Source organism: Hyperolius riggenbachi, chromosome 2, assembly GCF_040937935.1.
Source record: "Hyperolius riggenbachi isolate aHypRig1 chromosome 2, aHypRig1.pri, whole genome shotgun sequence".
NCBI lineage: Eukaryota > Metazoa > Chordata > Amphibia > Anura > Hyperoliidae > Hyperolius > Hyperolius riggenbachi.
The window spans coordinates 440,036,952-440,061,085 of record NC_090647.1 but is presented as its reverse complement, the minus strand read 5'-3'; the positions used below and the strand labels follow the sequence as shown (position 1 = coordinate 440,061,085).

The following is a 24,134-nucleotide window of genomic DNA, read 5'->3' as shown; positions in this document are numbered from 1 at the left end:
ATTTGTACTGACATTAGATTACACACAGGTGCACTCTATTTAGTCATTAGCACTCATCAGGCAATGTCTATAGGCAACTGACTGCACTCAGATCAAAGGGGGCGGAATAATTATGCACGCACCACTTTGCAGATATTTATTTGTAAAAAATGTTTGGAATCATGTATGATTTTCGTTCCACTTCTCACGTGTACAACACTTAGTGTTGGTCTTTCATGTGGAATTCCAATAAAATTGATTCATGTTTATGGCAGTAATATGACAAAATGTGGAAAACTTCAATACTTTTGCAACCCACTGTATATATATTAAAAACACACACACACAACATACACTAATATGTAATGTGTATATATATATATATATATATATATATATATATATATATATATATAATCTTACAGTCAGGGCCGGTTTAAGCAACAATGGGGCCCCAGGGCAAAATAAACCTGGGGGGCCCCCCAACATATACCCCAGAACAAAAATCGGCATTAGGGGACCTTTTTTGCAGCTGGTATAGTCAGGGTGTGAAGTCCCAATCGGTCGGAGCTCCACATTCTGGCTACCCCAGCCTGCATGGGGGACAAGGGGTTAAAAAGTTTCAGGAGGGGGGACCCCACATAATTTAAAAAAAAAAAAAATTCCCACCCTCTAAACATAAATTTTTTTGGGGGGGAAAATAGGAAAAAATGCCAGGGATCTTCAGGCAGCCATATTGCGTCTGTATAGCGATCACTGGCCAAAGCGCTGCGGCTGCGTATAGACCCCCTGGAAACCCCGTCAGGAAATGTATTGCGCTTTCGTTTGATGCATCTAAAATTACACTACCGTTAGGTTTGCTACTAAAAGTGACATTTACCGCATTTAAAAGTATACTTTTTTCGTTCGAAACTTTAAAATCGATTTTCTCAAAAACTATAAGGTCTTTTTGAAAAATTGTTTTTTCCTCTTATTCCCAATGATCTCCTTAACATATCCTGCAAATTTAGGGTTTCTAGCATTTAAGGTGGATTTGCTATCAACCATTAAAGTCGGCAGGTTTTTAAATGTGTATTTTTTTTTCCTTTGAAACTTTAAAATCGATTTTCTCAAAAACTATAAGGCCGATTTGAAAATTTTTTTTTCCTCTTGTAGCTACTGGGGGCCCCTACAAGCTCTGGGGCACCGCACAGTTTCTGAGCATGTGACAGGCAGCTCCCTCCCCTCTCAGCCTCACAAACTGCTGAAACTGAAAGCAGAGAGTGAGGAGTAAACAAAGCACACAGAGCCTGCAGGGGGCGTGCATAACTTGTATTCATTACAACAGAGGCAGCCCATTTCTGCCTGGGTCGACAAAGCTTGACAAAGAAAAGATTAGATATATTACAGAGACAGTGCAACTAGAAAAGGCTGCAGTAATCCAGACCACATTAAAACAGGTATAGGAATTTATAGGATAGAAGAAATAAGGCTGAAAATTTTGTTACAGGGGCCCATATGCAATTCACTTTTTCTCCTGACTCTACTCCTAGGAGATAATTTTTCATCTTCGATTTAAAATAACTTTTTAGCACTTTGCAATGGAAAAGGTACAAACAAGTAGGTGGAAATTACTATCAAAATTATTTTCAGTATTTGTTTGCTTGCTGGTGGTTTAAAAGGCATTTTATTTACAAGCTGTGAAAATATCACCTAGGAGAAAACTCAGGTGACAAAGTGAATTGCATATGGGCCAGAGTCTCTTTAAGGCTAGAGCAGGCTTTCCAATGGCCAGCTGGAGTGGATTGTGCAGTATCCGGTCTGGTGGTCTATTGTGGTCGGTATAGAGTTAGAAGTGGATGCGGTTCATATATAGGCTTCTATGATAAACACAATCTGATTGTGGGGATCTAATTAACATGTATAAATACGTCAGAGGGCAATATAGAAGCTTGCCGGATGAGCTTTTTGTCTCTAGGCTTTCACAAAGGACTAGAGGACATGATCTGCGCATGGAGGAAAAACATTTTAGCCATTTATTTAGGAAAGGGATCTTTACAGTAAGAGTGATTAAGATGTGGAAAGCATTGCCACAGGAAGTATTTATGGCAAATTCTATATCTGCATTTATAGGGTGCTTAGATGCTTTCCTTGCGTTGAAAGACATCAATGACTATAATTACTAGGTAATGCCCAGTGGTGGGGATCCAGGGATTTTATCTGATTGCCATCTGGAGTCAGGAAGGATTTTTTTTCCCTTTTGGTGCTAATTGGACCATGCCTTGTAAGGGTTTTTTGCCTTCCTCTGGATCATCAGGGATATGTGAGGGAGCAGGCTGGTGTTGTACCTTATTTTCTGGATGAACTCGATGGACATATGTCTTTTTTCAACCCAAATAACTATATAACTGTAATTAACATGCAGGTCAGGACTTTGTGTTCCATGGACCCCAATGGATCCACTGCAAAATGACATTTGTGAATAGATCCTATTAAGAATATAAGAATGACATGTGTATTTTGTGAACCGTAAAACAGACAAAAATTGTCTGTTTTTCGACTTGAATGTTAACCAGGGCTAAGAGCTTTGTTGATGAGGATTAGAATCTTGAATGGTATCCTTTGTCTGAAAGGCTGCCAGTGGGGGGACGGGCACTTCTGATTTAATAAAATGAGGCCAGGTGGGAGAGAGGATGGTTGGACAGGTTAGATAAACAAACACAGCAAGTAAATTAAAGCAGATCTCTAGGATTTTCCAAGGCCGTGAAAGCTTTCCCCAGAAACAAATGTTAATATTTGTTTTCTTTATTAGTATCTTATTCCCAGTGTTGAATACAATGATAACACTTTCTCTCTTCCAGGGAGATGTGTAACTTCCATGGCTAGGGATGTACTTCTTGCAGTGCTGAGAGTGGGTGGTGCGACTAGACTTCTAGGGTACCAGACCTTGCTATGCAGTATAGGAAATAGAAGAGGGTGTTGTGGTCATTTGAACGCTATATACATCACAAAAATAATGTACAGTAATTGTAAAGATTCTTAAAAAATAGCATTACTTAAAGGAGAGTTTATGTTCTTGGTCTTTGAAAATCCTTGAGATTAGCTTTAAATGTGAAGCTTTATACGTAACTAAAATTATTCCAAATACAATGAGCTATGTGGGCATTCTATTTACTAAAAGTAGTCATAGTGAACCATACTGCATTCAATTACATGTCCCAGCCACCGGGTCTCTCCACTGACATCATTCCTTGGATCCACTTTACTACTTTTACATAACTATATAATCTATGTGAATGTTATTAACTAATTTGCCTGTCCTTACCAACTTAATATCTCCCAACCTATTTGTTAAAAGCCGAGCTTAACTTTCAGTAGGTGGGATTTCAACCAGCAATGGAAAAATAATAATTGGACATGTAGGCAGCAGTTTTGGATAGTCAATAATCGCCAGCAATTCCAAAAAATTCTTTACCAAGGTATTTAAATGGTGGATAACACACTAGAGCGATTGGGATTAGGGCTAATCTCAAGACATGCGGCACTTTGGGCGCGTGTGCCCTCCAAGTATTCAAGGGCTGCAAAATCGCTTTTGTATTATTTTTAAAAGCAATCTTGAAGTGATTTGGTTACTTCCGATTACCGGCTGCAAAAAGCTGCATCAAAGTTAAAGAGCCGTAGATGCGGAATAGATTCCAACTACTGCGGTCCAGAGACGGTAAAGGTACACACATAATTGTTGGCTGAGACGTCCAATGATCATGTGTGTGTGTACAAAGGCTGCCCAATCAATCATGCTCAGGTGTCGTTAAGGATCTTTTAAGGATCTTTTAAGCCAGATCCTTAACGGCTTCCAATGCTCAAGCAGGACCAATCATGTTATTTCCAGTCCCTCCACCTCAAGCAATCTGCTCTGTCATGTGCCGCTCGTTGTCACTCTGCCCCCTCCATAAGCAACAAAACACATCGCTAGCCTAAAGGCTGTACAGCACCTGTCCCGGAATTATTGCCCAATGTTTCCTTTTCAGATCCCCCAATGGGTGACAGTTATCGCATGTGTGTACATAGCTTTAGGTCTTGTCAGCCTGGGCTGTCTGTGGTTGTCATAAGTAGGAACTGGGAGCCTGAGAACAGTTAGTTTAGATAACACTATTTTCCTGTTTGCGGCTGACAGTCTGAAAGTGGTAGATCATGCTGGCTGCTATGTTCTCTGCTTAGCTGTGTACTCTGGCTGGTATGTATTCTGCCATCAATCAGGCATCATTCCTCTCTATTCTGTTAGGGCCCATTTCCACTTGTGACGCACGCTTCTGCGAGATGCACGGCGTCACTTCCTGGTGTGCGGCTACGCAGACGAATCCCATCAGCCATGCCATGCACGGCTAGGATTCTCAGCCTCCCACACCATTTCGGATGGTAATGTCGGCCAAATCACTAGCGCAAGCAATTCGGCCGGTGGCGCCATTCTACCCTATGGCAGAGTTTCCCCGTGCAATTTGCCTGCAGGGAAACTTGGCGGATTCAGGCCCTTAAGAAGGAAGCAGCCACTGGTAGTGGTGTACTGTGGCTGGAAAAATGTGTGGTGTGTGTGGCTAGGAGTGTGTTTGTGTGTGTTTTGGGGTGGGGGGAGTGGAAAATATAGCGTTCTAAAGTTTTTTTTTTACCCCTATTGATATCTTCTTGCTGTCCGATTGCCTTGAGGCACCCGGAGATCTAAAAATATCCAAACATCTTATGTTTGTGGGATGTTTGCATTTAGCTCAGATTATTTTGTTTATTTTGTTATGTTATACATAAATATAAATCCTGTTTTAAGTGGCTCTTTTTAATGTGTTATATATAAATTGCTTTACTAAAACAAAGATTGTAGAACTGCAACATCAGCAAATCTATGAGTGGAAGAGTAGACTTTCTTAATGCTAATTAAACCTAATTGGGTGTAATTTCCCATAAAATGTGCCATTATGGTATATTACAAACCAGCTAAAACATTGTAATGTCATTCAGACGCACAATAACAAAGGAAGCTCTGTAGAAGCCCTGCAGTGGTTAGCTTTAAGCAGTTAAAGTGACAGTGTACACCGTTCTTTATGTTCTGAATAGAAAGTTGTAGAAATAAAGCCTAAGCTTGGTTTTTGCCCTTGCTTTGTGCTGCCTAATCTATATATCTCAGAGATAAAACAAATGTTGTCCTAAATCATAATTTGGCTCATTTGCAAAAACTGTGGGTCCATAGAGCTGGTACCAGACGTCAGCTACTTACAATTGTGAGCGGACAAAGACTTGTCAGAAATGGAAGGAATTGCCGTAAGAAGAAAATGGTGAGCTTCTGAGAGGAACTGATGGCGAGGTAACTATGTAATATTAATTTGCAGGGACATTGTGTGTTTATTTTAAATCATTTTACTTGGTTCCATTTCACGTTAAGCACTTGAATTTGGTGGACATATTATTCATGTAGTTATACATTTGGCTGAAAAATAGATTTTTCAAGTTTTATCTGTTAAGCCGGGTACACACCATGCAATTTCCTGTCAGATAGATGGGTCAAATAGATAATTTCCGACAGGTCCGATCTGATTTCCGATTGTCTTTCTAATCGATTTGCATAGAAGTGGTCAGAAAATCGATCAGAAAAACGATTGGAAATCCAATCGGATCTGTCGGAAATTATCTTTTGACCAATCTTTCTGATGTGAAATTGCATGGTGTGTACCAGGCATCAGATCAGTGACATTTGTCATCTGTTACATAAAGTGATGACCTATCTAAACACTCAATTCATATATAATCAGGTAATCCAGGGGCGTGACTAGAAATCACTGGGTCCCCCTGCAAAACTTTGGATGGAGCCCCCCTCCCCCCTCGCTTTCTGCACCGGTAAACTGAGAACCAATCTTAATCAGTTGGCTAGTGCACATTACAATGTGTTTTCCCCAAGCAGATACAAACAGGCAGCAGTGGAGCACTGCAGACATTTTCTCTATCAATTACATTCACTTCTGTGATAAAATGTGCATGTGTAGAACTGGCTCTGCAGACTTCTCCAGCATCACTACAGTACGCAGCACTTGTGGAGGGTTAGAGAGGTTGGGGGCCGGGTGCTGCATACAAGACCCTGCTGCACACTGAATAGGGACTGTCTACAAATCTTTGTCTACAAAACTTTGTATGATTCATTATCAGTGGCTGAGCAGATGCAGTCATTAGAACAATTGTGCAGAGAGCAGAAAGTTTTTTTCTCCGTGCCCTTAGTTGTCGTCAGTCTCTCAGGACAGGGAAAAGAAGCTTCTCCCCCCCACAGGGCCTCCTGTGGCTTCTGGACCCCCCTGCGGCTGCATCCCTTGCAGGGTCTATTGTTACGCCCCTGAGGTAATCCTTTCACAGCATGGTTGTTGTGAGTAATCTTTGCTGTTCTACATAGGAATCAATTGTGAAAGAAGATATCTCTTCCTGCATGACCAGCATTAGACTCGGTGGAGCCTGGCAGTTGGAAATGCTACCTTTTTTGTTCATGTTTTCACAGGATTTACTATATGTAATAATGTAACCAATCAATTGCCTGCAGTAGATAGGCCCACTGTAACACAGTGTCTATTTCTTCCAGGATTGCGTGGATGCAGGTTGGTGGGAAGGAGAGGTCAATGGCAGGAGAGGAGTATTTCCAGACAATTTTGTCAAGCTAATTCTTCCTGACTTGGAGAAAGAAATCCATGTAAGTACAGTACACAGAAGTAGTTAGTGATTATTATTGTAACTATGATTCTCTAGCTTTGTGACTTGTGTGCAGAAATGCTTGTAGCCATTGGGCAGATTAATAACCTTAGTATATATAGTGCCTATATTAATCTTTATGATTGTTTTCAGCACACTAAGGGCTTGATTAACAAAACGGTGTTAACTGTTAGCACGCTGTGAAAAGTGCTTCATGTGAAAGTTTGCGTGATAACGGTTATCGCGTGCATTCGCACGTTAACGCAAATTTTTCGCACGGTAACAGTTGCGTTCACGCGATAAATTCGCGAAAACACACGAAAAGCCGTGCTAACAGTTAGCACAGTTTTGTGAATCAAGCCCTAAAGGTGCACATTAAGATAGCATTTTATGAAGGATTATTTATTTCTATCAGAAAAATCAGCCGATTATTTCCAGTTTAATAAACTCATTGACTCAAGAATTGTACCGATAATGAGCCCCTAAAGGTGCCCACTTTTAAAGGTGTACAATCTTTTTTGTCCAATATTACAATTTCTGTGTAATAGACTGCCTAAAGTATCCATTCAATATATTCACTCAGTGTACTCTTCTACTGCATAGATTTGGTAAAATTGGACAAAAAAGATTGGCCATTATTAGATTGGGCATTGTCATTAGATTTTTAGCTTTACAGTTGTCAGTTAACTTATTGCCACGCCTTCTCCCTTACTTACAATGGAGAGTGGTGCGGAAGACTGCCTTCTAGCCACACCCTCTCCCCTACTTACAATAAAGTGGGGTACATTAGACTGCTTTCTAGCCACACCTTCTCCCCTACTTACAATGGAGATTAATATGTAAGACTCCCTTCCAGCCACCCCCTCTTACCTACTTACAATGGAGAGTGGTACATAAGACTTTGTTCTAGCCACACCCTCTTCTCTACTTACTATGGAGAGTGGTATGTAAGACTACCTCCTAGCCACAGCCTCTCGCCTACTTGCAATGGAGAGTGGTATGTAAGACTGCCTCCTAGTTACACCCTTACTCCCATACTTATAATGGAGAATGTTACATAAAACTGCTTTCTAGCCACACCTTCTCTCCTACTTACAGTGTAGAGTGGTACATAGGAGTGCCTTCTACTCACACCCTCTCCCCTACATTCAATGAAGTATGATACATAAGACTGCTTTCTAGCCAAACCCTCTCCCCTACTTACAATAGAGAGTGGTACATAGGACTGCCTTCTAGCCACACCCTCTCCCCTACTTGAAATGACATGTGATACGTAATACTGCTTTCTAGCCACACCCTCTCCCATACATACATGGAGAGTGGTACATAGGACTGCCTTCTAGCCACACCCTCTCCCCTACTTGAAATTATGTGTGATACGTAAGACTGCTTTCTAGCCACAACCTCTCCCGTACATACATGGAGAGTGGTACATAGGACTGCCTTCATAGCCACACCCTCTCCCCTACTTGAAATGAAGTGTTACGTAAGACTGCTTTCTAGCCACTCCCTCTACCGTACATACATGGAGAGTGGTACATAGGACTGCCTTCTAGCCACACCCTCTTCCCTACTTGAAATGAAGTGTGGTAAGTGTGATATGTAAGACTGCTTTTTAGCCACACCCTCTCCTGTACTTACATGGAGAGTGGTACATAGGACTGCCTTCATAGCCATGCTCCTCCTGGAATCAGTAATTAAGATGTGACCAGTCTACAGCCGGAGCCTTGGTGCAAAGTCGGGATATGGAATATATTCTGCATTTCTGGAAAATATACACAAATGAGAGAGATATGGAGGCTGCCATATTTATTTCCTTTATTGCAATACAAGTTGCCTGGCAGCCTTACTATTTGACTGCAGTAGTGTTTTAATCACACCAGAAACAAGCATGCAGCTAATCTTGTCAGATCTGACAATGCCATGTGTCAGAAACACCTGATATACTGCATGCTTGTTCAGGGCCTATGGCCAAAATTATTAGAGGCAGAGGATCAGCAGGATAGCCAGGTAACTGGTATTGCTTAAAAAAAATATGGCATCCTCCATATCCCTCTCGCTACATTTGTCTTTTAAGCGCTCATTAAATTGTTTCCATGCTGGAAAGCTGCAGCAGTTCTACTGAGTGAATTGTTGCTGGGAGCAATGGATTTAGCAAGTGTGCTGTTCCTGGGAGAAGAGATAAAGCAGGAAGTCCCATTACACCCGAGGGCCATGCAGTTGCAGTCAGTGTCAGGACATCACAGCTTGTGTTACACTCATGAAATATATCGAGAGGTAAACACAAATTACAGCTGTTAAAAAGCAGCAGAAATCATCCAGGCCTGAGGTAATAAATGGAGTGTTGGCCTGCAGCATGACGTCTGCCTGTCAATTTAACAATGGCTTCCTAAAATAGGCCTGACCAGACCTCGGAAATCATGAGTGAAATGGCAGTAATTACAGAGTTCCTATTTAATTCACTGAAGGCCGGAATTGACACCCACCAATGTGGGTCAGATGAAGTCATCCATTATAGTGAGTGAAAGATCTCTGGCATAATGGCAGACATGGCTGCACTGAAGGATGCAGATGAGACCCCTGAGAGCTTTTTAACACATACAATCAATTTTTACTTCCCAATAACATGCTTAGCCAGTAAAGTCATGTCATACATGCCGCTATTGTTCCTCCTTTGTCTTTCTGCCTAGAAATACTGCTGCTCAACTGTCTGTGTATATCCAAGATAACAACCTGACCTGTTACCAGTTCATAACTAGCCAGGAAATTAACTACAATAATGTATGTTTGAATATTGGTTTTAAAACATTACATTCAAAAGTCCCACTTTTGACACCGGGTGGACACAGTGTACATGGGCTTATGTGTGTGCAGACTGTCAAAAGTGACACTGCCGACCACCTTGTTTCTTGGCCGCTACATGTATTTGATAAATGTGTAGGTGGACCACCACTACGGTGGCCAACAGAGTATTAGGAAATGAGCATGTGCAGTATATGTACAGTATGTGCACTCATTCACTTTTCACTTCAGTGGAACTGTGCGAAGCTGCAGTGGCAGCTGGTTGCAGGTCTAGATGGGGCATAACTACATAGTGGTGGACCCCGGAGATTGAGCCACTCACCTCCATCAGTGGGGATGGCAGAAACTAGGGGGGCTCAGTGCTGTTGGTATGCAAAGCAGCAGCAGAGAGTTATACGGCGGTTATATGGCAGTAATACAGGTCCTCTTCACTCCCCTTCAGCATATAGGTACCCTGCAGCCAGCTAATGACTATGCGGCTATAGTGATTGGCTGACTGCATAGCACTTGTACGCTGATGGGGAGTGAAGAGGACCTGTATTGCTGCCGGGAGCAGGTAATATTAAATGCCCTGCTGCCACTCTAGATATCTCCCACAGGACCAGGCCCTCCAAGCCATCCTGTCAGGGGTCACGGGAGCCATTGTCACACCCGTGGGTCTAGAAGTGGAATGTTGCACACGTTTGTTTGCACACTGCTGCTTGCTTAGTGCTTACGCAATTGTGGCAACACCAAGGCGAGGGCTTGCAATTTGCAATAGATTAGTAAATTGTAATAGTAAATTGGGATCCAGTTTACCCAGCAATAGCACATACATAGATGAGAGTTAAAAAAACAACAACATATAACACAATTTTTATTTCTTTCCTCATCTTATAAAGTCAAATCTAATACTGGGAGTAAGTGAGCGAACTGTGTAGTGCGTTTTAAATTATGCAAGATAAATAAACACCTAAGATTGCCTGCCCTTTCCTATTGGAGGTAGCGTAATCGCAGGGGAATATTATACGCAATGTAAATATGCACCTGCAATGCCTCGGAAGATCTTTCATCAGCAAACGCATTAGGATATGTAAAAAGCACATTAGCCTGTGTTAGTGTATGCTGCATTCGTATTTATTTCAGGATTATAGGTGTTTTATGTGAATAAGGTTTATACCCCATAATACTTAGAAGACAAGTGTAGCTAAATGCCTGTGAAATGTTTGGAAGGCTTTTAAATACACATACACACCTATAAAGAGGCAAAAGTAAGCAACAAGGTGTCCATTAAACTATGTCACATTAAAAGTAAATGTGACACTTTATTCTACAAACTAATGCTTAATGCCAGTGGGATAGTGGTTGTTGGGGTACACTATACATGGGGGAGACCTGGGGAGCCTGACAAGCAGAGGTTTCTGCACAGATTTCCAAAAGATTTCAGCAGGAAATCTAATCTGTTTGCACTACACTGGTAACAGTGCCATCCCGCCCATGACGCCAACTTTACTAGCTACCTATACTGGGGCAAGTATACTGCCTATACTAGGGCAACTTTACTACCTATACTGGGGGAACTATACTACATATACTGGGGCAACTATACTAGCTATACTGGAGGCTACTATACTGGGGGCAACTATACTACCTACCTTTACTGGGGCAACAATACTATCTACCTATACTTGGGCAACTATACTGGCAACCTATACTGGGGGCAAATACACCTGGCTACCCTATACAGGGGGCACCTATACCCGGCTACCTACCTATACTGAGGGTGAAAATTCGGGTGATGGCCAAATTTACCAACCATCTGCCAGTGCATGGGCACCTTTAGAAATCATCAGCTCGTTTTTTAACAGCTTTTAGTAAACAAAGATGTGAATGGTTAACATATGATTTGTATTTTAATGTTGTTGTTTTACTTTGCAGAGACCTAAGAAGCCACCCCCTCCATCCGCACCCCTAAACAAGGCTGGATCAGGTACATGGACAACTCATTTGTTTACTAAATCACAAGTACTATATCAGTTTTATTATTTGTATAACTTTTCTTTAGAAGAAACTTATCTAATGCGATTATGTGAAATAAAAAATGGATACGCATTTAAAATGGGGCTGTCATTACAAGCATATGGGAGATGACGCTGCTGACTGCTATAGACCTTCACTGCTTACTCCCTGTCCAGGAACAAGCATGCAGTCAGTGATGTTATGCCTGCACTCTAGTTCTGGGGACAGAATTTTTTCCAGTTCCTCTTGCATTTTAAGTTGCAGTTGGCTTTGGTTTTCTACATTTGCTTCATGTATTTATCCATAAATTATTTACTTAATGGCAACCTGAAGTGAGAGGGATATGGAGGCTGCTATATATGCTTTTCAAAGTATAGACACTATTTATAACAGTGCCTATGGCGACACCCTTACATTACCGTAATTGTGGCAGATTGGCAGCAGGGGTTGGTTAAGGTTAGGCATGGAGGAGACAGTTAAGGCTAGGCGTAGAGAATGGTATTTTTAAGGGTCAGAGCCCCTCCCTCCCTGTGAAACTTTGGATGCCCCCCCCCATTTGCCAATGGCGTAGCTAAGAAGCTGTAGGCCCCAGTGCAAGTTTTACATTGGGCCCCTCTATACACTGTATACATAACAATTTATGTGGCACACCAAAACCAGCAAAGGACAACACAGTGTCAGAGGTGAAGAAGCGGATGGGAAGCAGTGTGTTAATGATCACTACTATTCAAAGCATCTAAGGAAGTGAATATTATCAGCACAGGACCAATAAAGAGCTAATACTATGGTTGAGGGTCGGGCCCTTGGGGCCCCTCTAGCTCAAGGGCCCTGATGCAGTCGCAACCTCTGCACCCCTATTGCTACGCCACTGCCCTCAGCCAATCGCCAATCCCCCCAACACAAATTGGAAAGACAAGCCGGGCAGGATATTTAGAAAAACAAAAAAACAAAACATACTAACAGTGTAAGTAGCCAGGTATAGGTGCCTCCAGTATAGGTAGGCAGGTATTGGTGCCCCAGTATAGGTTAGCCAGGTCTGTAGGTGCCCCCAGTATAGGTTAGCCAAGTCTAGACGTGCTCCCAGTATAGTTAGCCAGATAGAGGTTTCCCAGTATAGATTAGCCAGGTATAAGTGCCCCCCCCAGTATAGCTAGGCAGGTAAAGGTGCCCCAGTATAGGTTAGCCAGGTCTATAGATGCCTCCAGTGTAGGCAGCATGGAGGGGGGAGCAGCAGGCACACAGTGGTGGGGAGGGGGGCCAGACTCTCCCCTCACCTCAGGCCCCCCTTCAGTGTTCCCGGCTCCCCCTCCAGAAATGAGTGCAGTGGCAGGGAACTCGCCTCTTCCTGGTTCCAGGTGGTGATGGAGCTCTGCGTGCCTCCAGCTTCTATGTCTCCAACACTGCTGACTCTACTTCCTGATTAGCGATGTTCGAGACATGGAAGATGGAGGCACACAGAGTTGGGGGCGCTGAAAGGGGGGGGGGCAGCATACCAATGCTCTGTGCCCACTCCCCCCTTCCTGCTGCTAAAAATGTCCCTGGGCATTCCCCCAACCCGGCTTCACACACCCCCATGGCCCCCCCTGCACCTACTATTATTACGCCCTTGGACATCAGAAAGGAGAGGCGGGGGGGGGGGGGGGGGGGGGGTAGGCTGTGTGAGAATAGTGTAATGTTAAGTTGTAGTAAAACATCAGTATTATTTACCTGTATTTTATTATGATAATGTGCATGTCTGTAAATGTTACCAGTATTCTACTAGCCGAAATTGGGTGCCCAAAATTCCTCGTGCCCCTTTTTTATGCCAACTGGACTGCCAGGTAACTGGGATTGATTAAAGAGAAATAAATATAGCAGCCTCCTTATACCTCTCACCTCAGGTTCACTAAGCTGCTGATTCTGCACACGTGAATGTAAAGATAATAGGCCTATCACTTTTACTTCCCCCTTTATGCAGAGCAGCAGCGCAGTGTGCACATACCTACACTGGGATGCGAACGTTTGGGCAACCTTGTTAAACGTCATGATTTTCCTGTATAAATTGTTGGTTGTTATGATAAAAAATGTCAGTTAAATATATCATATAGGAGACACACACAGTGATATTTGAGAAGTGAAATGTAGTTTATTGAATTTACAGAAAGTGTGCAATAATTGTTTAAACAAAATTAGGCAGGTGCATAAATTTGGGCACCACAAAAAAAAATGAAATCAATATTTAGTAGATCCTTCTTTTTCAGAAATTACAGCCTTTAACCGCTTCCTGTAGGTTCCAATAAGAATATGGATTCTGGTTGAAGGTATTTTGGACCATTCCTCTTTACAAAACATCTCTAGTTCATTCAGGTTTGATGGCTTCCAAGCGTGGACAGCTCTCTTTAACTCACAGCACAGATTTTCAAATATATTCAGGTCTGGGGACTTAGATGGCCATTCCAGAACGTTGTACTTGTTCCTCTGTATGAATGCCTTAGTGGATTTTGAGCAGTGTTTAGGGTCGTTGTCTTGTTGAAAGATCCAGCCCCGGCACAACTTCAGCTTTGTCACTGATTACTGGACATTGGTCTCCAGAATCTGCTGATACTGAATGGAATCCATGCGTCCCTTAACTTTGAAAATATTTCCTGTCCCTGCACTGGCTACACAGCCCCACAGCATGATGAAACCACCACCATATTTTACTGAAGGTAGCAGGTGTTTTTCTTGGAATGCTGTGCTCTTTTTTTCTCCATGCATAATGTCCCTTGTTATGCCCAAATAACTCAATTTTAGTCTCATCAGTCCACAGCACCTTATTCAAAAATGAAGCTGGCTTATCCAAATGTGGTTTAGCATATCTCCAGCGGTTCTGTTCATGCTGAGGGCTTCCTCTGCATCACTCTCGCATACTGCATCCCCTTGTGTAAAGTGTGCCGAATGGTTAAACTATGCACAGTGACTCCATCTGCAGCAAGATGATGGTGTAGGTCTTTGGGGGTGGTCTGTGGGTTGACTCTGACTGTTCTCACCATTCGTCGCTTCTGTCTATCCAAGATTTTTCTTGGTCTGCCACTTCGAGCCTTAACTTGAACTGAGCCTGTGGTCTTCCTTTCTGTATCATTCCCCTAAACCATGATGGTGAACAATCTTTGTCTTCAGGTCCTTTGAGAGTTGTTTTGAGAGTTTTTTTGAACCCCCATGTTGCTACTCTTCTGAGTAATTAAAAGAGGAGGGAAACTTACAATTGACCCCTTAAATACTGTTTCTCATAATTGGATTCACCTGTGTATGTAGGTCAGGGGTCACTGAGCTGACCAAGCCAATTTGAGTTCCAATAATTTGTTTTCAAGGTTTTGGAATCAATAAAATGACAACAGTGCCCAAATTTATGCACCTGCCTAATTTTGTTGAAACAATTGCGCACTTTCTGTAAATCCAATAAACTTAATTTCACTTCTCAAATATCACTGTGTGTCTCCTATATGATATATTTTTGAATCAGGATGATACCATTTATATGATATATTTAACTGACCTTTTTTTATCGTAACAACCAAAGATTTATACAGGAAAATCATAACGATTAACAAGATTGCCCAAACTTTCGTATCCCACTGTATGAGGAATGCTAGTGCATGCTGCGGAGTAAAGAGGAGACAACGTAGCCATTTGTGCATGTGGTACTGCCGCTCTCATTAAGGGGGGCTTCAGGGATGCAGGCAGGTTTTTTAAGCATAGGGCCCTTGAATAAATGGGGAGGAGGCATGCAGCCTAGTTATGCTCCTGATATACTTTTTTGCCCAATTTAATCATTTTCTTGACTGAAAATAGTATCTTAACCTCTTGAGGACCATGGTGTTAAACCCCCCTAGTGACCAGGCTATTTTCAGTTTAATTGGCCACTGCAGCTTTAAAGCCAAGCTGCAGGGCCGTACGACTCTGCACACAAGTGATCCCCCCCCCCCCCCTTTTCTCCCCACCAACAGAGCTCTCTGTTGGTGGGGTCTGATCGCTCCCCCATGTTTATTTTTTTTAAAGAAACATTATTGTTTGTTTGTTTTTTTAAACTGTTTCTTTAAATGCTATCCCACCCTCCCTCCAGCCAGCCAATTATGGCGATCGGCTGTCATAGGCTTCTGCCTATGAGAGCCGATCGCTCTCTTGTCCCCCAGAGGGACAGCCATGTCACAGGGCTGTCCCCAGTACAGCGCTGCTGCTGATCGCAGCGCTGTACATGTAAATACATGGCGGTTTCGCCGTGTAACAGTCTTCCGAGCGGCGATCGCCGCTTGGAGACTGAAGGCGGAGCTCTGCACCGCCCACCTATCAGGAGATGCGCGTGCATCCTGCGCGCGATCTCCTGCAAACTGCTGCCCCAGGACTTTACGCTAATCGGCGCTATCTGGTCCTGGAACTGCCGCCACGGCCACGCCCATTGTCGTGACGCAGTCGGCAAGCGGTTAAGTGAAAATTGTATGGTGTGTATTTTTGCTCTTGCAATAGTTTATGTGCATCTGCCTAAATTGTAAAAATCCCTAGTAATGTAGCTGACAAAGAGGGCTAATTAGGACTGCTTTTTCTCAACAAAAGTGCAGTATTACTTTAATACAAGTCGGATTGTTTCAATCAGTTTCCATTTTTGTATTCATTTTTGTTTAATGTCATAAGGGACTGACTCACAGAAGAAGAGATTACAGGCACAGTGACCCCAGATGTAATCACATTCCTGAGAAAAGAGAGGTGGACAGGCCTTCTTCCACAGAGTGTCACTTTACATATGTCTCCAGCTCCCCCTGCAGGAGGACTGTGAAATCTTATAGGTTGACATTGCATGGATGAATAGAAAGTCGGCTGCATCCCAGGCTAGACAAGATAATCTTATTTCCATCAAGGTGTCCTGACTAAGCCTCTTCCATTACATTGTGTTACAGGTTTACCTGGGGTATGCAGTACTTTTCAGTTCTGTAATCCCTCAGCAGTGCCTAGAATGATTAATGTCCATTCCTTGTGGTGACATTTTTTTTTACTGCAGTGGGCACATCAGACAGGAAACAGGAAGTCAGGAAAATACCTCCAGAAAGGCCGGAAACTCTGCCACATAGGCCTGAGGAAAAGGGTGAGTAGCACTCTAGAGAACTACCATTAGTGGCTCTTTAACATTAATTCACTGTGACCAAATCTGTTCTTTACTTGTAATAAATCAAAATGTAAACTAATACATTATTTGCTCATCGGTAATAAGATACTCTAATTCAATCCAGCACTAAATTCAGTCCACAGGTTTTTTGTACCCTTTTTTTCGCTTTTTAATTGTTATCTTTTACTCTTTATTCTTCATCTTAATGATTGTTTTTTGGGTAGCATCGGGTGGCTCAGGTTTGATTGTCGTGTGCATGGAACTTTTGCATATGTACACTATATATTGTATTATGTGACCTGTGTTAACTATCATCAATTACGTTACTACATACCTGGGTTACTCCCTTTACATACACTTTAATTGAATTTGTTTGTATTTAATGCCTTTTACCGGATTATCTACCTTTATAGCAGATTAGGTACCTTATTGTATATATTTTGTTGTCTACCAATTAAAGTTTGTACAACTATATCACTATTTCCAGCTCTGTTTATCTTTACATGTTAACTTTGTATGATTTACCGGAGATATTTGGGAACCTCTGGCATTAAGAGAGCAGCAGGTGAAATATTACTGACCCCACCGGGTCTTCCGGACAATATAATAACATGGTGAACTTTGTCCAGTCTGGGAGTATTGAAACTTTGTAGATATAAAACGTGATAAAGAGTGAAATAATGTCAGTGTGTCATATTAACAGAATTTCAGAAAACATAAAATCATTATTTATTATGCTTTGCCCTTAACACATAAGAATATTAACCTTTTGCACTCCAACCACCTGTGACATAGACAACAATAAAGCCCCCAAAATTTGTTAAAATGAAGGATATTATGACACCATACTTCTAGAAAAATTGTGATATTTTGCATTATACCAGTACACCAATGACTCTGTGTGCAAGCTAACCTAATAGAAAGCTGTGCATTCAGAAAATTAGCAGTGCTGGATATTACATTGTGTTTCCACTTTAAGGAGTAGATCCATTATGATTTGGGTTACAGATAAACTCCAGGCGACTTAGCCATTCTGTTCAGAGAGCCATAGGGACTCCACAAGAAGCACTGCCTGACAGATTCCACTGAAAATATGCCCTCTAATTTTTTTTTCCCCATTACAAGAAGCATTGATATAACTGATGGGATAGTCACTCTTTCAGCTTTCCATAAGCTAGGCATAAAGTATGAGGAGTATTCCCAGTGTGGAAAACGATTGATTTCCAGCATGAATTTTAGATCGCTTTATTAACTTCCAGGACTCAAATTCAATCACGTTTCAGCAGAAATCTGAAAAAAACAAAACATTGATTGCAGTACAGAGATACACAGCCAATGAAAATGCACCATTCCAGGCCAGGATAAATGTTACACATGGAAGTGGGGCCTGCACACAGTATGGGAACGGGCTGCTGCACGTGAATGGTACACATGGAAGTGGGGGCTGCACACAGTATGGGAAGGGGCTGCTGCACGTGAATGTTACACATGGAAGTAGGGCTGCACACAGTATGGGAACGGGCTGCTGCACATGAATGGTACACATGGAAGTGGGGGCTGCACACAGTATGGGAACGGGCTGCTGCACATGAATGTTACACATGGAAGTGGGGGCTGCACACAGTATGGGAAGGGGCTGCTGCACATGAATGTTACACATGGAAGTGGGGGCTGCACACAGTATGGGAAGGGGCTGCTGCACATGAATGTTACACATGGAAGTGGGGGCTGCACACAGTATGAGAAGGAGGGGCTGCTGCATGTGAATGTTACACATGGAAGTGGGGCTGCACACAGTATGGGAACGGGCTGCTGCACATGAATGTTATACATGGAATTTGGGGCTGCACACAGTATGGGAAGGGGCTGCTGCACATGAATGTTATACATGGAAGTGGGGGCTGCACACAGTATGGGAAGGGGCTGCTGCACATGAATGTAACACATGGAAGTGGGGGCTGCACACAATATGGGAAGGAGGGGCTGCTGCACATGAATGTTACACATGGAAGTGGGGCTGTACACAGTATGGGAAGGGGATGCTGCACATGAATGTTACACATGGAAGTGGGGGCTGCACACAGTATGGGAAGGGGATGCTGCACGTGAATGTTACACATGGAAGTGGGGGCTGCACACAATATGGAAAGGGGCTGCTGCACATGAATGTTACACATGGAAGTGGGGGCTGCACACAGTATGGGAAGGGGCTGCTGCACATGAATATTACACATGGAAGTGGGGGCTGCACACAGTATGGGAAGGAGGGGCTGCTGTATGTGAATGTTACACATGGAAGTGGGGCTGCACACCGTATGGGAAGGGGCTGCTGCACATGATTGTTACACATGGAAGTGGGGCTGCACACCGTATGGGAAGGGGCTGCTGCACATGAATGTTACACATGGAAGTGGGGGCTGCACACAGTATGGGAAGGGGCTGCTGCATGTGAATGTTACACATGGAAGTGGGGGCTGCACACAATATGGGAAGGGGCTGCTGCACATGAATGTTACACATGGAAGTGGGGGCTGCACACAGTATGGGAAGGAGGGGCTGCTGCATGTGAATGTTACACATGGAAGTGGGGCTGCACACCGTATGGGAAGGGGCTGCTGCACATGAATGTTACACATGGAAGTGGGGGCTGCATATAGTATAGGAAGGGGCTGCTGCACATGAATGTTACACATGGAAGTGGGGGCTGCACACAATATGGGAAGGGGCTGCTGCACATGAATGTTACACATGGAAGTGGGGGCTGCACACAGTATGGGAAGGGGCTGCTGCACATGAATGTTACACATGGAAGTGGGGGCTGCACACAGTATGGGAAGGGGCTGCTGCACATGAATGTTACACATGGAAGTGGGGGCTGCACACAGTATGGGAAGGGGCTGCTGCACATGGAAAGAGACTCACAAGAAAGTTTATTGCAGATTTATTTGAAAGTTACAATGCTGAAAGGTGGACAGAGGAGGAATGTAAATATGCACCTGACTTGTCAGGGGAGGGAGGTGGCATGATGGAAGCTGACACCCTATGTAGGGACGCAGTGCCTTGCTGTACAGTCACAAAGGTTGCCCAAGCCTAAGGCTTGCCCTTCGAGTATATGTGGCTGTTGGAACAATATAACACATCTGGTACAAGTTAGTACACATCACAGACACTGATGCGCAAGTTAGAAAAATGAAGTTTAAACTAAATTTGGTAAGTAATGCAACTAAAGTGCTAGCTCCTGTAACGTTATGTAATATGAAGGTATGTTCTGTTACAGAGAGGCCTGATAGAGATCATAAATTAGAAACCTCTCTGAAGCACTCAGTGCCTGCCATACCTCCAAAGAAGCCACGTCCTCCAAAGACGACATCTTCTAGTAAAGCTGGCACACTCCCACCAAGAAGACCAGAGAGGCCAGCAGGCCCTGCAACGCACACAAGGTAATGCCATATGCTATGGTGATCCCTAGCTTGTTGCCCTGATGCTGTATCTGCTGTTCAGGAGCTTAGAAGACATCTGTTGTGAAGCACATCATCTAACATCATACAGAATAATGATAAATGATAGAACAATTCATAATATACTCCATGAGTTATAAAAACAAAAAATAAAACGTACACACGTTATATACAGAATCAGAATCAGAATCAGCTTTATTCGCCAAGTATGCCAGAGACATACCCGGAATTGTTTTTGGAGCACATGGCATGGCGTTTATACATACATACATAAGACCTACATACATACGGCGTAGGTGGGCTACATAAACATGACATAGTAAGAGGAGTTCAGTCAATCAAGTTCAGAAAAAAAGCAAAAAAAAAAAAAGCATGAAGGAACACAAGCTGTCAGTTCAGTTGTTCAGTTGGAGTACCGCTTGGGGGAAGAAGGTGCTCCAGCGTCTGGTGGTTCTGGTGGGGACAGCCCTGTAGCGGCGGCCCAGTGGAAGGAGATTGAAGAACCGACTACCCGGGTGGGGCTGCTGCACATGAATGTTACACATGGAAGTGGGGCTGCACACAGAAAATACGTTACTCAAAATACCGGTGTAAGTCTATAATCATTTTTATGTACACGGTGGATTTTTACAGGTTGGAATGTTGCCCTGGAAATCCAGTGGAGTTGCAATGATAAATATACAGGCAGATTAAATATAAAAGCATTACAGCTTAATTAGCTAATTAATAGCACCTGCCATATCAATTGTATACTATTCAGGGTTTTTTGATATGTAAATCAGCAGTGCCCATTTAGGTTTTAAAGTTACAAATCAAAAGTTACCATCCTTTCTTAATAAATGAACGTTATGTATAAAAATTCCAAAAACCAAATTGTTTAAAAGAGCTCTGTAATTTCCCCTCCTGTAGATGTCACCCAAGGCAGCTGCCTGGTTTGCTCATGCCTAACAATGGCCCTGATTATGCACACTATAAAAATGATGCTATACCATTTGATAAACATGCAAGGTATTATAAAATCAATGTCCATTCTCAGCTTAAATTAAACAAAGAGTACTAAAGAAATATAAAGGCTTAAATTCCATCATATCATCTTTTTATTTCACGCTGTTGTGCTTTCAAATACATGTAACCTGCTAAAATACCTGTAACTTAAAAAAAAAAAAAAACATTTATATTTCCCTACCATCATGTCCAGTTTCCAGGAGCCCCATGTTTAAAGTCACAGATTTAGTTTTGTTGAACCAGAAATGCAGTGTTATGAACACTACTGTACAGTGTTGGACAGGAACTCCTTCCCATGATGTTGTCCCCAAGACTTTACCAGCCGCAGGCATAGATGTGCATTAGACATATTGCATTCTACGCATTGATACCTTGATGTAAGTGCATTCAAGACCAGCATCATGGCTGAGGAGGAACAAAGGGCTGGTCTAACACACTAGAACTTTTACTGAATAACCACGATAAATAGTGCTGAATAACTGCAGCAATTACAGTAAATCGATGATTGTACCAAAGCGGTCAGGTTACCAATGACTTCCGTTTCACAGACATCCGTAAAGGACATTTAATTATTATTATTTTAACATTTCTTTTTCAAACTGACTTTAAACCGTAAACTCGCATTTCATTTTGTTGTTTATATAAGGATTCAGAAGTCGATTACGGTAATTATAGTTTCTTTCTCTGCAAGACTTTCAGGTTTTGTGACTCTCCCCTGGCTATTACATGGTCAGTCATTGGTTCTGGTTACCCCCATAATATGCTATAGCCAGATACCTGGGTAGTCCAGCTGCAGGGGATTAGTACCTTTGTCCTGGCCTTGTATGGGGGAGTTCAGGCACAGCAGTCAGCACTCTGGTTTTGCTGCTCTGGAATCCTTGGTTTAAACCACAGCGAAGAAAATCTCTGCACAGAGTATGCATGTTTTCTCTGGGTTTGTATGGTGTTATTTTCTAAAGGATAATAGTAGGTTAATTGGCTTTCCTGAAAACCATAAATAAAACTGTTCCTAGATTGCGGTAGGGACGTTAGACTTTGAGTTCCATTTAGGGACAAGGACAAGTGTAATGTTCTCTGTAATATGCCAGTGATATGTAATGCAAGAAATACGTTATATAGTCAATTACGGTACTGCTAGCAAATGACACTGGATACTATGAGCAGGTGATTTAACACACCACTGCCCACTCAATACTGTAATATGGGTTTTGGGTGGAATTATGTTTTAATAACCCATCACAGTAGAATCACTTCTAGGCAAGGCTTTTTATTATTTATAAGTTAAAATTAGATAATGGATCAACAGTACGTATGTGTATACAGCAGAGGAAGCATAAGGCAGTGTCTGCAATAACGTGTATACAGCAGAGGAAGCATAAGGCAGTGTCTGCAATAACGTGTATACAGTAGAGGAAGCATAAGGCAGTTTCTGCAATAACATGTATACAGTAGAGGAAGCATAAGGCAGTGTCTGCAATAACTTGTGTATACAGCAGAGAAAGCATAAGGCAGTGTCTGCAATAACTTGTGTATACAGCAGAGGAAGCATAAGGCAGTGTCTGCAATAACTTGTGTATACAGCTTAGGATGCATAAGGCAGTGTCTGCAATAACTTGTGTATACAGCAGAGAAAGCATAAGGCAGTGTCTGCAATAACTTGTGTATACAGCAGAGGAAGCATAAGGCAGTGTCTGCAATAACTTGTGTATACAGCTTAGGATGCATAAGGCAGTGTTTGCAATAACTTGTGTATACAGCAGAGGAAGCATAAGGCAGTGTCTGCAATAACTTGTGTATACAGTAGAGCAAGCATAAGGCAGTGTCTGCAATAACTTGTATACAGTAGAGGAAGCATAAGGCAGTGTCTGCAATAACTTGTGTATACAGCAGAGGAAGCATAAGGCAGTGTCTGCAATAACTTGTGTATACAGCAGAGGAAGCATAAGGCAGTGTCTGCAATAACTTGTGTATACAGCAGAGGAAGCATAAGGCAGTGTCTGCAATAACTTGTGTATACAGCAGAGGAAGCATAAGGCAGCGTCTGCAATAACTTGTGTATACAGCTTAGGATGCATAAGGCAGTGTCTGCAATAACTTGTGTATACAGCAGAGGAAGCATAAGGCAGTGTCTGCAATAACTTGTGTATACAGCTTAGGATGCATAAGGCAGCGTCTGTAATAACTTGTGTATACAGCTTAGGATGCATAAGGCAGTGTCTGCAATAACTTGCTGTACTTTGACACAACAAAGGTGACTTCTGCGGCCATTATGTAATGTGAGTATGATGTTCTAATGAGGGAGTTATATTTATCTTCTAGCACTTGCTGAGCTGAGGACAGTTAAGAAAGCTGTTTTGTAGTATGTCAGCAATTCACGGCAGGAATGTGGCTACAAGTACTCTTAGTTACACTAGTGCTGAACTTATTTAAGAGCACCTAATAAATTATATACATCTACTGAACCATTTCCCTAGAGCAGGAGATACTGATTCATCATTGTGATCATGTTCCTCCAGTATAAATGCTTTTCCACATAAGTCTTTGATTTATTGCAGTGTAGATGCTTTTCTTCCAGTTTCCTTATACAATCCATAAAAGTCTATTCAGTTCACATTTAATGTCTTTCAGGATGGAAATTTATGCTTTAAGTAGGCATCAGTGGTTTAAACACTTGGCAAATTTTCATGTTGCTGCAGTTTTTGTCTTTGCCCCTTCCTGGCTATGATGATCATAATGCTAACTTGTCATTGGAGACCTCAATTATTTGTTATTCTATTACATAGATAAACCAATGAAAGAACCTAACAACATCACTTGATGTCCTAAGGGCTCTTTTACACTGCAAATGAGAAACTTATTTTCTTTGTGATTTTTCTGCGATTTTCAGATCACAGTAGCATAAAGGGCTTCCTGTGATTTTCTTCTCCTTGCAAAACACTTTTGTCTGGCGGACGACACAACGCTGATAGCATTTTAGTGCTGAAAAGTTCAAAGGGTCATTAATCTGGTTGTCTGGTTGTTTTTGCAGCTCAATGAAACAGACATTACATCAAACTGCCATAGCTGTTATTTAGAATTCAATC

The 24,134-nt window shown here is 42.3% G+C and overlaps 1 protein-coding gene across 4 annotated transcripts in view; it reads left to right on the top strand.

The window, feature by feature from the left end:
- Positions 1-24,134, top strand: part of LOC137546931 (SH3 domain-containing kinase-binding protein 1-like) — a 194,962-nt gene that overhangs the window by 117,315 nt on the left and 53,513 nt on the right. For all 4 annotated transcript variants that reach the window (XM_068269987.1, XM_068269990.1, XM_068269988.1 and 1 more), the window contains 4 exons: positions 6,566-6,673; positions 11,392-11,443; positions 16,484-16,567; positions 19,866-20,028. In XM_068269987.1, the coding sequence (XP_068126088.1) occupies positions 6,566-6,673; positions 11,392-11,443; positions 16,484-16,567; positions 19,866-20,028 (407 nt within the window). The remainder of the gene's footprint in view (positions 1-6,565; positions 6,674-11,391; positions 11,444-16,483; positions 16,568-19,865; positions 20,029-24,134) is intronic.